General features: G+C 55.0%; 1 protein-coding gene across 1 annotated transcript in view; it reads left to right on the top strand.

Moving 5' to 3' along the window:
* The window catches only part of NIBAN2 (niban apoptosis regulator 2), a 47,000-nt gene that overhangs the window by 28,367 nt on the left and 4,533 nt on the right, over nt 1-14,100 (top strand). The window contains exons 3-11 of the mRNA XM_062590745.1: nt 3,051-3,179; nt 3,618-3,723; nt 5,425-5,592; nt 9,398-9,513; nt 9,635-9,739; nt 11,292-11,454; nt 11,995-12,182; nt 12,748-12,903; nt 13,859-13,975. Of these exons, the coding sequence (XP_062446729.1) occupies nt 3,051-3,179; nt 3,618-3,723; nt 5,425-5,592; nt 9,398-9,513; nt 9,635-9,739; nt 11,292-11,454; nt 11,995-12,182; nt 12,748-12,903; nt 13,859-13,975 (1,248 nt within the window). The remainder of the gene's footprint in view (nt 1-3,050; nt 3,180-3,617; nt 3,724-5,424; nt 5,593-9,397; nt 9,514-9,634; nt 9,740-11,291; nt 11,455-11,994; nt 12,183-12,747; nt 12,904-13,858; nt 13,976-14,100) is intronic.

Raw genomic sequence — 14,100 nt, 5'->3', positions numbered from 1 at the left:
CCTAATTTGCTGAAAAAGTCATGGATGTAAAACAGATGAAGGATAGTGCCCTGTTTGTCCTTGGGCAGAAGTTCTCTATTGTGGATATGGGCTTTGGGGGGTTTGTTTGTTTGTTTGGCTTTTGTTCTTTTCCTTTACCAGGGGAAGAAATGACTAACTGGCATCCCTATGGGTACTCTGTGCTCAGCAACAAACCCACTTTGGGATGAGAGGTGCAGCTGGCCATAGGCCTAAAGCGTGGTAGGGGCTCCTGAAATGTCAACAAGAAGCAGCAGTGATAAGAAAGTGTAAGGAATAAATGTGCCTGTCTTTAGTCTTTCTAGCAGAGCTTTTTACTCTTTGCCAGCCCAGGTGTCCCTTTTTGCATCTAGCTTGGTTGTGAATGATCGTGGTGGATAGCACACATTGCAGTGTTTGTAGTAGGATTTGGGTCTTTCGAGGTGCAAAGCTGGGAATTGGACAAGTGCCTTGTTTGTAGTGGCTTTGGGCAAGCCGGTGAACTGGACTCTTGCCTCTGCAAACTGGCACAAAGTGGCGACAGCTCTTGGGGCAGAGCAGGACATCATACTTGCAAAGTGCTCTGAGATCTTCATGGGCCTCTGAAAATAATCACAGAACATCCTTTCTTTTCATAACAAACTTCTCTGCTTCTCCTGGCCAAGTACCAAAATAAATATATCTAGACCTAGATCTTGCTGCTGACTTAATGATATCAAACAGGATGTGGAGGTGGTGGCTCTCCCCCACACCAGGTCCTCAGATGTGGTGTGGTTGATCCAGGCAGTCCAAGGCCCTCCATCAGCACGCTCACCTGGCTGCCTCCCTTCCCTTCCTAGCAATTTGGTGTGTACCTTCATGCCTGAAATATTTTCTCAGGGTGGGTAATTGCACCTAACTGCCCCCTCCTTGCAAGCAGGGTATGCAAAAGAGGGATGCGCAGAGGGAGTTGTGCAGCCACCTCCACATCTCCTGCGCAAGATGCTGCTGTGAGGAGTGAGCTCTGCAATCTGCTGGGCTGTGGCACTGAGCCGGTTAGCTGGAAGCCACAGGAGGGCAAAGCTGCTGCCCTCAGACTGCTTGCAGACTCCAAAACCAAATATCTGTGCTTTTTAAAGGCATTTTACAGCTGATCCTCAGCTCTGCACAATGTAAACTCTTGACTCGCTTACTTGCAATACTGTGCCTGCTGAGGACAGCTGCCCAGCCAGCTCTCAGTGAGATAACTTGCATTTATCTCAAATCTCTGGTCCCTGCTTGGCCTCCTGGCGGACTTGGTAGTCTGGAGACTCTGGATGAGTTCTGCCATTGCAGGTGCTGAGCTCTTCTGTGCCCAGCCAGTTTCTACCTGTGGTCAGGCTGGCACCTGCGGTTTGAGGGCAGCACAACCTGGAGGCTGGCACCAGAGGAAGGGCTGCTGTGAGGGCTAACTTCCCCTGCAGCGTCAGATGTCAACGGCTACCTCCACGGCCTGTTTTACTTTGTCTCTCATGGTGCCTAACAGCCTTCGCTATCTCTATCCCTCTTGATGGCCTTTGGATTAGGACTTTGGCATTAGCTCATTGCTCACTACCTCCTGTGGGATCTGCTTCACCCTTTCTTCTACCTGTCGGCTTTATTCTTCGCAAGTGCTTTGGGAGAGGGAATGGGAAGATGCTGTGCATGTTTTTTTACTAAACCAGATTTCTTTTAGCTCTCTCTCTAAACAGAAGGATACATTGGTTAGTGAAGTGGTCCAGGTTTTGGAGAAGCAAATGAGGTGCCTAGGTTGTCTGTATGAGCCAGCCCTGCCTCTGAGCTGTAGGGCTTGCAGCTGACAGCAGCTACAACATTTACGCTTGTCTGGAAAGGAAAGAGGAGAAGAAAACCTCTTCTGCATGAGGATTCCTGCTTGTGTTAGGTGCACCATGCTCCCTCTTGGCATAGTGTTGTGGCATGGTGGGGAGCCCAAGTTCTCTCTGTTCCCTTCCCTTGTGGTGGATGGGCATTCCAGGAGAGCTGGCCATCGACTGCTCAGACCCTATGAGAGCTCTTCGGCCTTGTTTATTTTCTAGGGATCATAAAAATTCTTGGGACGAATTCTTGGCTCATTCAGCGAGCCTGTGTTTGAGACAGCATAAAGGCTGCCTGCGTGCAGGCCAAAAAATGCTGGAAAGTTAGCAAGAGGCTACTTGGCCCATGATGGCCTCTGCGTGATCAAGGATGCGGGATATCCTCAGCCTGTTTGTCACTTGCCTGCCATGAAATCTTGAACATTTAAGCATTGTCTGTTGCGAGGTGGCTTTTTTGTTTTCTCCCTTTCCTGTCCTATCTAGGTAGCATGCTAGGGCAAGATTTGATTGCTTTCTACAGCTTGCTACTGACACATACCTCAGTGGTACCTTCAGGTTGATGGTCACTATAGAGCAGTAATGTGCAAGCTACCTCCTTCCCCAAGCATAAATAACAACATAATTTATGTTGGAAAGGACTTCTGGAGGTCTCTGGTGCAACCTCCCCCTCAAAGCAGGGCTAATCTCCAAGTTAGATCAGGTTGCTTGGGGCACATCCAGCTGAGCTTTGGATTTCTCCAAGGAAGGAGGTTTAACCACTTTTCACAGCGGAAAATGCTGCATGTGACTTGACTACTGACATGTGAGCAGCTACTGAGAGTTTTTCTATGGCTGTACTTGTAACAATCCTGCATGCTGTTATCTTGAGCCACAGATGCACCTATTTAGGCACCTAAATTTGAGATATAATAGGAGTTAATCCAGTCAGGAGCTCAGGGACCCTCAGCATACAGCTAGTGTGGATCAGTCCTGCCTTAGAATACATCAGGCCTCCTTGAGAGGAACCAGACCACCATAAACACACCCAGGCCTTCCTGTGGCCAAGTTCTGGTGCCCCTACACTTTGCTTTGTGCCCTCCATCCCTCTGAGATGCACAAAGTGGGTGTTGGTGACCTTCCAGTGCAGGACTGCAGCACTGAACAGGACAGTCCTGTGTGTTCCCCAGGTCCCCTCCTCTTTCTCCTGCAACCCCTTCATGTTGTGCCACCCCCTCCTTGCAGGTTCCTCTGGAGGACCATGTCATCTACTCGGGCAACCTCTTCCAGTACATTGAGGAGAACAAGAAGTGGAGGAACCGCTTCTGTGTGGTCCCGCACAACTACGGCTTGGTGCTGTACGAGAACAAACTGGTGAGGACTCCCCCTTCATCTCGCTCTCTCCTTGCAGGGCTCACAGGGTGGCCTTGCTGCCTGGGCTCATGGAGGGCCTGCTCAGCGAGGCCACATCCTTGAACCCACACCCTGCTGACAGCCTGATTTTGATGTAGGCTCTCACGTGCCTCATGAAGCAGATCTCCTTCTGTCAAGGAGTGCTCGTCAAAGGCTGTTCAAACAGCTCTTGTGCTCCCCTAGCTCTTCCCACGCTCCAGCCCGAGTGAGCTGAAGTGCTGTGCCTGGCACAGATGGGGATTTGGCTGCTTTCTCCAGGCATCTGAATGAAGCTCTGCCTTCCTGGGCAAGGGCGCAAAGCCGTGGGACCACCTCTCTGGACCCTAGCATAGCTGTGGCAACATGGCTGTGCTTTCAGTTGTCCTCCCCAAAAATGATCATTGTTTTTTTTCCCCTCAGGCCTATGAACGAGTGCTACAGCCCCGTGTGCTGGTGAACAGCGCTGGCTATAAGATCCTCACCTCCCTTGACCAGTACCTGGAGCTGGTTAACAGCAGCCTGCCTGGTAGGTAGTTTCTATCTCCTGGAGGGTAAGGAGGAGTGCTGGAGCTTGAGGATCCTCTGTGCTCCCGTGCCGGCCCGCAGCCAGCTCTACCCATGCCCCACGTGCTGTGCATCCATAAGGGACAAGCATGGGAGCTCTTTCCTCTTGGTCTCTCCGTTGATTTTTCCTTGCTAAAAGAAGTTAAGAGGATGGGGAGAAAGGAGCAGTGGAAGTGGCTGGCCCTGTTGAAACACCCACCCTTGCTTTCGGGGTGGAGGAGGGGGTACGCTGGTCCTCCTGTGCTGTGCGACCAGATCCTGGGCAGTGTTAACAGAGGCGTAAATGCCTTTCCGTAAGGACAGGGCAGCCCCAAGGGAGCCAGGCAGGAATCTGCTGAAACAGCTTATGGAGGGCAGAGAGCCCTTTGTGTTCGCTGTGAGACGTTTCCTCCAAAACCCAGCCGGTTCAGTGACCTCCCAGCGACACCGCAAAGCGTTTGTGCAGACCCTGCCTGGCTTGCACCGTAAGTGGGGCTATGTTGGGAGCCAGAGCAGGAGCTTGTGTGTGAGTCCGGGCAGAACCACAGCAAAACGCTGCTGGGTCAGGCCAGGAGTGCTGAAACAGCAACGTGGTTATGTGATGGGTTTTTCTATTTCGCTTCTCATTTACTTTTTGGAAGGAGCTAGGCTTTTTGCACTCCTTTTGCCCCATGGGACGATGCATGGGAGAGCTCGGCTCTGGGGAGGAGATGAGGGGGTCTTGCGTGTCCCTCTTGCCAGGATGTTCTGTGTCTTCAGTAGCCCCAAGAAGTTGTGCCTCCCGATCCATCACAGTGAAAGGCCCCTTGTCCTGCAAACACTGAGGCACAAATCCTCCTGTTCCCCTGAGCCTGCTCTTGACCTTGACAATTTGAGGAAGAGCCTTGTTAACTCCCCAGCAGGAAATCTGCTTCGAGTTTGTTGGCTTTTCCTTTAATAAGGATGCTAAGCCTTCCAGATGTCTGCACGCCCTTTCCTTGTGGCTGCATCCGTCGGGACACTCTGCTTTTAATAAAATCCAGGGATGCCAGATGGGTTGAGAACAGAGCTGCCCAATCCTCCACCGTCTACCACGTGGCAGCCAGGGGAAGCCCTCGGGCATCTTGGCCAGCTCCGATGTGCGCCAAGGGGGCTTTTCAGCCCTTCTCCCTGTGGTCGGTGGCTGTACTTTCATGGGAAGAATGAAGCCATCCTTTGGTTTTGGGCTGTCAGCACTGCTCTTTTGCTGGGCAGCCTCTCAGGGTGGTCCTTGATCAGAAGTAGGTGATGTGAGCCACGACTTGGCCAAGGGAGGAGAGATTTTCAAGATACACTTGTAGGTCTTCTCTTGAGGGAGCTGCCTTTTGAAATGAATGCCAAGGCCAAATGAATGCCATTTCCCAAAGGTCAGGGAGGTGCTAGCTCCAGGAGGACAGCAAGTGGGAAGGCAGGGAGGTGTATGGGTTCACATGGGCACCCCTGGTGACCCTGCTGCTGCCCAGTGCTCAGGGCTGGCTGACCCCCAGCACTCCCTGCCAGGTGGCTGTAAGCCAGCCCCAGCCTGGCATGATACGAGCAGTGTCCAACTTGGCAGCACAGTTTTCCACAGCGTAGGGCTTGTGATGGACAAATCCCACAGATCCTGCAACTTCTTCCCGCCCCAGAGCGCAGTCCTGCTCTTCAAGGTGTCCTTTCCCCCCGCCAGGCACGACACCCAAGTCTGGGAACACACCAATCCTGAAGTGTCCCACCCAGTTCCCTCTCATCCTCTGGCACCCCTATGCCCGGCACTACTACTTCTGCGTGATGACGGGGAAGGAGCAGGAGAAGTGGCGGGCCGTCTTCCAGGACTGCGTGCGGCACTGCAACAACGGTGAGGTGACACGGGTGATGCGCCGGGGAGCTCGGGGGTGGAGGGTGGAGAGGGAGTGGAGAGGGGCTGCGACTCGGAGAGGCAGCGGCTGGGTGGGCAGAGGATGGTCCTCTCTTGCACCCTTATTGGGAGCCTCTGTAGCGGGTGTCCTGCTTGGAAAAGGATACGTGGAATCCTTCAGCTGGTGGGCTTCGGGCCCAGAGGGGACAGTTCGGTGGTGGAGAGGAGGAATTGCCCTCCAAAGCGAGGACAGCCAGAGCAGAGGTGCATGCAGGAACCCGCGGGAGGCTGAGAGCTTCCAGACCCTTGATGCAACCTACCATCTCAGTGCAAGGCTTCGTCCTGCTGCCCCCAAAGAGCGCGGTGCTGATCGGAGTGCCAGGGCTGCCCGGCTTTAATTACGGGCCGTCACTCGTGGCTGCCAGCCCTTTCTGCAGACAGCTAAGAGGCGCCAGCGTGGGGTGACCTAATGACTATTTTCCACCCTGGAGCAGAAAATATTTGGTAATTAACTCATCAAAACTCCAAACCACCATCCTGCTCTTGCTCCTCCCGTGCTCTGCAAGCCATCTGCACCGTCTGTCCCGGCGGAGGCTGCCCACCAGCGACAGGCGGGTGGGCTCCAGCGGCGGCTGCCACCCGTGAGCCCCGCGGCAGCGAGGGTGGCAGGACGACGGGAGGGTGCCGGCCTCCGAACGGCCAGGGTGGAGATAGACCCAGCCTCCTGTGTCATCGATACTCGGGCAAGAAAAACGTGATTTTCCTGCTTGGCTGCGGCCGTCCTTTCCGGGACGAGGCCAAGGTGTCTTTGGGGGGCAGGAGAGCACGTAGAAATTTCTCGGGTAATTTCGGCGGCGGTGATGAGCGCTGCTCAGGGTAAAGGAGGAACCATTCTCTCCTGGTAACAATGAAGCGATTTATTGATGTATAATTTCCCCCCCCACCCCAGTTTTCCTCCCCAGCTCTGCAGTGGGCAAAACAAGAGACGTGCTGCTGGGAAGCCCCTTGCAGCATTTACTGGCTTTGGGTCTCCCAGGTGCCAGCTCCTGCTTCCAGCCAGGAGCTGTGCCGTTAAATCTCTTTTTGTACTTTTCCGACTTATCAATCTGAGATGGAAAGAGTTACAGAAATGGGCTGTTTCCTGGGAAAAGATCATCTCTGGTGGAGTTTTTTTTTTGACTTTTACAGACTATTTTTCTTTGTGAGATCTTTTTTCCCTTTTAAAATACAGGTTTCTGCCTGTCATTGTTCTTGCGAGGTTGAAGATAATGTTTCGAATCCAATCAAAGATTGTTTTGTTTTGTTTTCTTTCTTTTCTTTTTTTTTTCAAATTAGAGTTTCTATTTCTGTCTGTGCTTGTGATTAGTGTGGGAATTTTCACCTGCCTTTTTAAGCATCTGTATTTTGGTAACAGAGCGTCCTTTAGGGACCGTGGCACTTGCTCCTTGGCTCTGGAGGACCGCTGCTCCTCAAACAGGGTATATTAAGCCTGGATGCACCCTCAGCCAGGCCTGGGTGCCCAGGATACCCCTTTCCTTGGCTGGTCTTGTTACACTGAAACCGTCCCTTACCTTAAAAACGGCACCGTGGCACCGGCGCGTTAGGTTGGAGCAGCACCAACCCCGCTTGCTGCGTTGTGGCTCCCTGTGCTGGTGCCCAGTTCCCACTAATGTGCCCGGTGGGGCCTCTGGAGCCCTTTGCCCTTATTGTGGGCAGGGTGCCCAGTTTGGGGAAAAAAACAAACAAATAAAAATGTACAGGTCTAACATCGCTCTCTGGTGTTAGGTATTTCTGGCACATCATGCTGTTGCCTGGGTGGCTTCAGAGCCTTGCAAAGGTAGGGTCCGGGCTTGGGCCTCTGCACCGGCCCCCAGGCAAGGCGGGCTCAGGGCAGTGCTTTATCAGCAGTGTATTACGAAGGAAACGCTTGAACCCAGCCCGCTGAAATGATATAGTGGCTTCTTGCAACAAACGCTATGGTTTCGCAGCCCCAGCCCTTAACGGTGGGGCTGGGCGCATGAGCGAGGACGGGTCCCCACAGCCGGACTGGGTCCTGTTGCCCCTGGCAGGTCCGTGCCGAGGATCAGCGACCCACTGCAGGGCCGACCAGGCGGCATCTCTGCCTTCTGCATGGCCCGGAGGACACGGCATGGCTGCGGTGGCTCTGATGTGGGGTCGAGCCCGTGGCCAGGTGGTCCTGCCCAGACCAACGCTGTGCCCGGAGCCGGAGCCGAGCTCCGAGGAGCCGCTGCAGGATAAGCACCTGCCGCTCCGCCGCAGCGGCTCCCGAAAGCACAGCCCTGCTCTGGCTCCGACTCCAGCCAAGAATGTTTAGAAAGGGTCAGAATTCAACTTTCCCATCTGTTTTTTCCCCCCATGTATTAAGCTACCCCTTAGGAAAAGCTGCTTAGGCTTAGAGTTATATATAATCATCTTAGAGAAATCTGCCTATGTTGGAAAAGATCTGCTAAATAACCCGGGGCCCCTGCCTTTCTTGGGAAAGGGAGAAGGCGCTTTTGGCTGGATCGCCCTAAGGCGCCGCGCGCTCCAGCTTGCTGGGCGGTCTCGCGCGCCGGGGACGCGCCTCGTGCCTTCACCGTCCCTGCTCCGAGGGGGCTTGCTCCAGCGTGTGCCCCAGCATGGGTGAGGAAGGGACCAGCGGCTGCAGAGGCCCCGGGGCGGTGAGGGATCCCGAGCTCCGGCTGCGCTGGCTCAGCCTCTGCCCCTGGGCTTGAACCTTGCTGTTAGGCAGCGGCAACCGCGCAGTTCAGCAGCTGGACCCCCGGCGCACTGCCGGCGAGGCGGCGGTGTGCGTGGGGCGTTTAATAACGGGCTCTGCTGAGCCAGGCTGTCCTGTCTGCCACCCTGTTGTCACTCAGCTTGAGTTGTCACGTGGTGAAGTAGCTCAGGAAAGGTTGGCCCCATCTCTTCCTCCTCCTCCTCCTCATCTCTTTGGTCTCCAGGTATCATGGTGGGTCCCCAGCATGTTGTCCCCTCCTCCTGCTTTCTCTTGGGCTTTATCCTGCTGATGGGGCTGTGGCCTTTTGGGGGAGATGGGGGGAGGATGCCCAGTCCCCGTGGGCTGAGCCATGAGCCGTACTGCGGTGAATCATGGCAATGAAATCTCGGTGGGAGTGAAACCGGCTGGAGCACAATACGCCTCCCCGCGGGGCTGGCTCCAGGAACCCTGCGCTGGCCGTGACTCATCCCCAACTCCTTTCAACCGCTTTCCTCTTCCTCCCAAACTGCACCACTTCCCGTAGCTCTCCCTTCCTCCAGCCTGCTCCAAGCAGCTCTGTGCCACCACGCCAGCAGGGCTTGCTGAGCTCCCAGGTCCCAATGCACCAGCGGGGCTTGCAGAGTCCCTGGTCCCACCATGCTGTCAGGGCTCACTGAGTCCCCAAGTCCTGATGCACCACTGGGACTCACTGAGCCCTCAGTCTGCTGAGCCCTTGGTCCAGCTGCACCATTGGGGCTCACTGATCCCCCTGGTCCAGTCCAGCCTGCACTCCTGGGTGCTTTCCTGTCCTGCATCCAGCTCTGGAGTGATGTTTCTCCAGATAAACTGTGAGCCGACATAGCTGCTGGTGGGACTGGGGCAGGAGAAAGTGGGGCTCTGCTGCTCACCCTGCCTGGGCAGAGTCAGGGGCTTGGTCATGAGTCCTCCCAGCCCCTGGTGACAGCACTGGGTTCCTGTGAGGGTTGGGGGGAAGTGGGGAACGCTTTGCTGTCATGGGTTGGAGATGCCGTGAGCAGCTGACTTTGGTGCCACTGGGCATGTGGCTGCCCTCCCATCCTCCCCCAGGGATCTCCGAGGACTCCAAAGTGGAGGCCCCAGCCTTTACGGATGCCGTCCGCATGTACCGCCAGTCAAAGGAGCAGTATGGCACCTGGGACATGCTGTGCGGCAACGAGACCCAGGTGAGGGCCCATCTCCTCCTCCGGTCTGGCACCAGTCGCAAGCCAGGAGGTGGCTTCCGGGATGGAAGACGATGGGTGGCAGGTCTGGATCACTAACACCTCCCTGCCTTGGCCCTCGCAGATCCTGAGTAACCTGGTGATGGAGGAGCTCGTCCCGGAGCTGAAGAGCGCCATCGGTCCGAGGCTAAAGGGCAAGGCGCAGGAGCGGCAGAGGACCTGGATCCAGGTGCGGGATCGTGCAGTGTGGCTGCCACAGCAGAGGCGATCCGGGGCCCGCTCGGAGCACAGCCGTGCCCCGGGATACGCGGGGACGTCCGTGCTTCCTCGGGGGTGCAGCCTGGCCGGGAGATGGGATTTCCTTCCCGTGGCCGGCTGCGCTCTCGGGATGCCGTGGTGAGCACGCCTTTCTGCTCTGCCCGCCGGGGCTCGGAGCCTGCCGGGTTTCCTGCTGCCCGCTGACTCAGCGTCACACCCTGCTTCGCCCCCTCTCCGGCCCCGGCTAAAGAAGCAGCCCTTATTCTTTGCTGCTGGGTTTTAAAAGCTCCCTGCTGTGGCAGTGTAAACAGCCATTTCCAGCACCACCTCCCTCTCCTCTTCGCACGCCAGCTCTGCCGCGCACGTCTGCGGTGCCAGCAAGTCCCCTGGGCGAGGGATGCGAGCGCTAGAAAACACACACCCCGGGCAAAGCCAGCAATGCGGCCTGTCCCGGCTATATTTAGCAAGCCATTTTTAGAGCAGCGCAGGCTAAATCCAGCCCCTAAACCTTGCGAAAGAACAAATGCTCTGCAAAATTACCTATTCAAAGCCTAAAGCCAATAGAAAATTTCTGCAAGGCTCATGACAAAGTTCCATTGAAGCAGCCTAAAATACACGAATGCTGCCCTTTTAGTAGCTTTGGCCTTAACAGCACAACTCTGGATTAATACTGGAAAACTTGGGAGCCTGAGAGATGGAGGGGAGGAACAGGTCTGCCTCCTGCCAGCCCTAAAATCCCAGAGTTTGACTGCAAGCTCACGTGAAGCTTCAGCGAGCCACTGCAGTCGGTGACGAGTGCGAGGAGGCTCTGGGACCTCTTTATCTGGGGGGTTTGGCTGGCATCTAACTGCAAACTCGTGTGCCTGATGCCTGAGTGGAGATGGGTGATACTCTGCAAGAGCAGCAGTGTATACCAGCAGGGATGCATCCTCTCTGGGAGTGTTCCCTCAGTACCCATGGCTGTGATGTCCCCATACCTGTAGGTACTGTGGGGGCTCTGGGGAGTGCGTCTCTGGGCTCAAGGCTGGACCAGAACCACCACATGCAGTAGTAGCAGCCCCCACACTTCTGGCTGGGTTCAGGGCAGGATTTGGACAAGACCGCACAGAATTACTGAATGTTTGGGGTCTTGCAGGCTGAATTCAATCCACAGCTTTCAAACAAGGCCAGCCATTATCTCCTACCCAGACTTGGAGCATCCTGCGACCTTTCTCTGCTGGAGGCAGGGCAGGTTTGCAGCCCTTTTCTGCAGATGGTGACAGTGCCCAGCTCTGTGCTGGTCAGGTAGCTCTTTGAAGTGTTTTATGCATCCTTGAAGGTTCATCTTGCCTGGCTTGGGAATCCCTGACCTGGAAGACCTCCTGCCAGACTGCAAAGATGGATCTGGTCAGGGGAATGGTAATGGTTCTGTGTGTTCCCTCACTGCATCTCACTGTGTATAGGGAAGCTAGTGGTCACTGGGCTGCAGCAGGATGCAGGAGATGGCATGCTGACAGTCTCTCTCTCTCTCTCTCTCTCTCTAGATCTCGGATGCTGTCTACAGAATGGTCTATGACCAGACAAAGGCCCAGTATGATGCTGTTGTGACCAAATGTGAACTGGAACGTCCCCAGATCGAGAGCACCATCCGTACAGACATGGACCAGATCATCACTTCAAAGGAGCACTTGGCCAGCAAGATCCGAGGTACAGCCCTAGAGGATGAGGGCCCTCCAAACTCTTCCAGGCTGTGGCAGGCACGGATGGACTGTATATATATATGTATGCAAACAGTTACCAGTATGATGTGAATACTACATTACCAATAGGCAGGTGTTTCTGGGATGGAGCATGGCTCCTGTTAGGATAGCAAGTGGGATCAGGCAGTACAGCAGAGCCTCAGGAGGAGAAGCAAGGAGCTGGAGTGGCCAAGATGCATGCACAAGGTTTGCGTTTCTGAGCTGCAGGAAGAGCAGGGACCCAGAAGCTAATAGAGAAGGTGGGCAGAGACCCCAAACTAGAGCAGTGGGGGAGGAACAGATTTAGCATGGACTAGAAGGGCATCTGCAGGAACACCCTGAGTTTCCATGTAAATCTGGGAGAGGCACAGATTGATCCTCTTCTAGAAGGATTTGGGGAGAAGGGACAGATCTCATACTCTAGGTTGATTATGGCCTGGAGTGTCTGAGGGCTGAAAGGGCAGAGGAAGACACTTACTTACCATTCTTACTCCTGTTCTCTGCACAGCATTCGTCCTCCCCAAAGCAGAGATCTGTGTCCGTAACCATGTCCAGCCCTACATCTCCTCCATCCTGGAGGCTCTGATGACCCCCACAAGCCAGGGCTTTGCTGAGGTGCGGGAGGTGTTCTTCAAGGAGGTCACGGACATGAACATGAACATCGTCAACGAGGGAGGCCTGGAGAAGCTGGTAGAGGTGAGGCCTGGGGAGGTTTCTGACTGGCTGGCAGGACAAGGCTCAGGAGTGGAGGGGTAGCCCTGCTGCCATGCCCAGTAAGGACTGTTCTGTGAGATGGTCTGTAGGACCCAAGACAGAGAAAAAACAGTTCTCTATAGGGGTGAAGCCCACAAACCCCTGGCAGTTCTGGCAAATGTGGGAAGTGTTCCTAGAAGGTGGGAACAGTGTTGCCAAGTCATGCAGCAAGACCCAGCCCTTCTGTCATGGGGCTCAAGCACAGAAGGTGGGGGGGGAGGGTACAGTCGCCCCTTTGAGCCATAAGCAGAGAAACCTCCACTCCTTTCTCTGCTTTATTGTTAGTCCCAGAGGACCTCCGTGCACCACCAGTGTCCACCTACAGCTTTGGCGGAGGAGCCCAGAGTGGCTGCACTGTCTTTACTGGCAGCAAATAGGTTCAGGACCCCAGCTTGCTGAAGACATGGGCTTAACCCGTGGCAGTCCAGGCTGCTGTGCCTGATGTAGGGGATGGCCCCCAGCATGCAAAGAGGTTGTCCTGCTTGCTGAGCTCTTGTTCTATCCCCAGTACATGGAGAAGCTTTCGCACCTGGCCTTCCACCCTGTCAAGATGCAGTCATGCTATGAGAAGATGGATCAGCTGAAACTGGAGGGTCTTCAGCAACGGTTTGATGTCTCCAGCACATCTGTCTTCAAGCAAAGAGCCCAGATCCACATGAGACAGGTAGGATGGGGACAACTGCTTCACCTGGTGATCAGCTGTGGTCCTCCCTTATATTGTCCTCTTGTGTCTTCCTAGGGATTGAGAGCAGAGGGTTGGAGAAGTCATGAGGGGAGGCACATGGGTGAGCCATATATGTGGAGACCAGGCTGGTCAAACTCTAGTTGCCTAGGCAGAGATTTATATCCATCTGAAAGCCCTTCATGCCATTAACACGCAGCTGCCCTGCTTGACATGTGGCAGATCTGGCTGTCCCCCTTGGTGTGGAGCACAAGCAAGGGAGCCCGAGCCACACAGGGGAGTCTATCACATGCAAGGAGAGAGCCCAGGGATGTACAACAGTGTGGGCGACCCTTGCAGTGTGGCAAGGTCTGTACTCAAAGGTGCCTACCTTTGAGTAAAGAAACGTGTCTAGCACCGCTGACCCGTTTGACCTGCCTCTGAGCCCACAGGCACCAGCAAGGCTGATAGCCCAACTACAAGGCCAGGCCCAGCTACACCTAGACCAGGGTCCAGAGAGGGGATGTGAACCAGCTTTGGGTACCCTTTCTCCTCCACATCAGCACTTTTGGGTGGGTCAAGGCAGCAGAAGGGTAAGGGGCCAGGACTGCTGCTGGGGCAGATCTGGGGGCCCAGGAGTGGTGGGTGCACCCAGCATCCCCCAAGGATGCACGTGGTGCTGGGAGACACAGATGAGCAGGCTGGTATCAGTGTACCAGCCACTTGCTGAAAGTGGCTGAGCCAAGTCCCCCCAGGCTGATGTCCAGCCCCAGTACTCTTGGTTCTTCACATGGTCCTCAAGATGGAGGGTACAGATGCTGCAAGAAGATGTTGTTGGCCTTGCCAGTGTAAAGGCTTGTCTTGGCATCATGGTGCCCCAAAGGAGGCCCCCCCCCTTGCCATGGCTGGCCACCTTTGGGGTCTCTCTCCAGTGCTGATGGTGTGCCTCTTGTTATAGCAAATGGACAATGCTGTGCACACGTTTGAGACCCTCCTCCATCAGGAGCTGGGAAAGCTTCAGGGCAAAGACGACTTGTGCAAGTCAATCCAGCGCATCCTCGAGCGAGTGCTCAAGGTGAGGAAGGCAGAAAAGTGGCATGGTGGTGGATTGTGGGTTGTCCATGTGCTGTATGGGTGCCTTCTTGAGAGGTGGCATTCATCAGAGGGCTGGGAGCCTGAGAAAGAGATCAGGAGTCACAT

Source organism: Rhea pennata, chromosome 18 (assembly GCF_028389875.1).
Source record: "Rhea pennata isolate bPtePen1 chromosome 18, bPtePen1.pri, whole genome shotgun sequence".
NCBI lineage: Eukaryota > Metazoa > Chordata > Aves > Rheiformes > Rheidae > Rhea > Rhea pennata.
The sequence above is the reverse complement of the archived record's forward strand: the minus strand, read 5'-3'. Positions and strand labels throughout refer to the sequence as shown.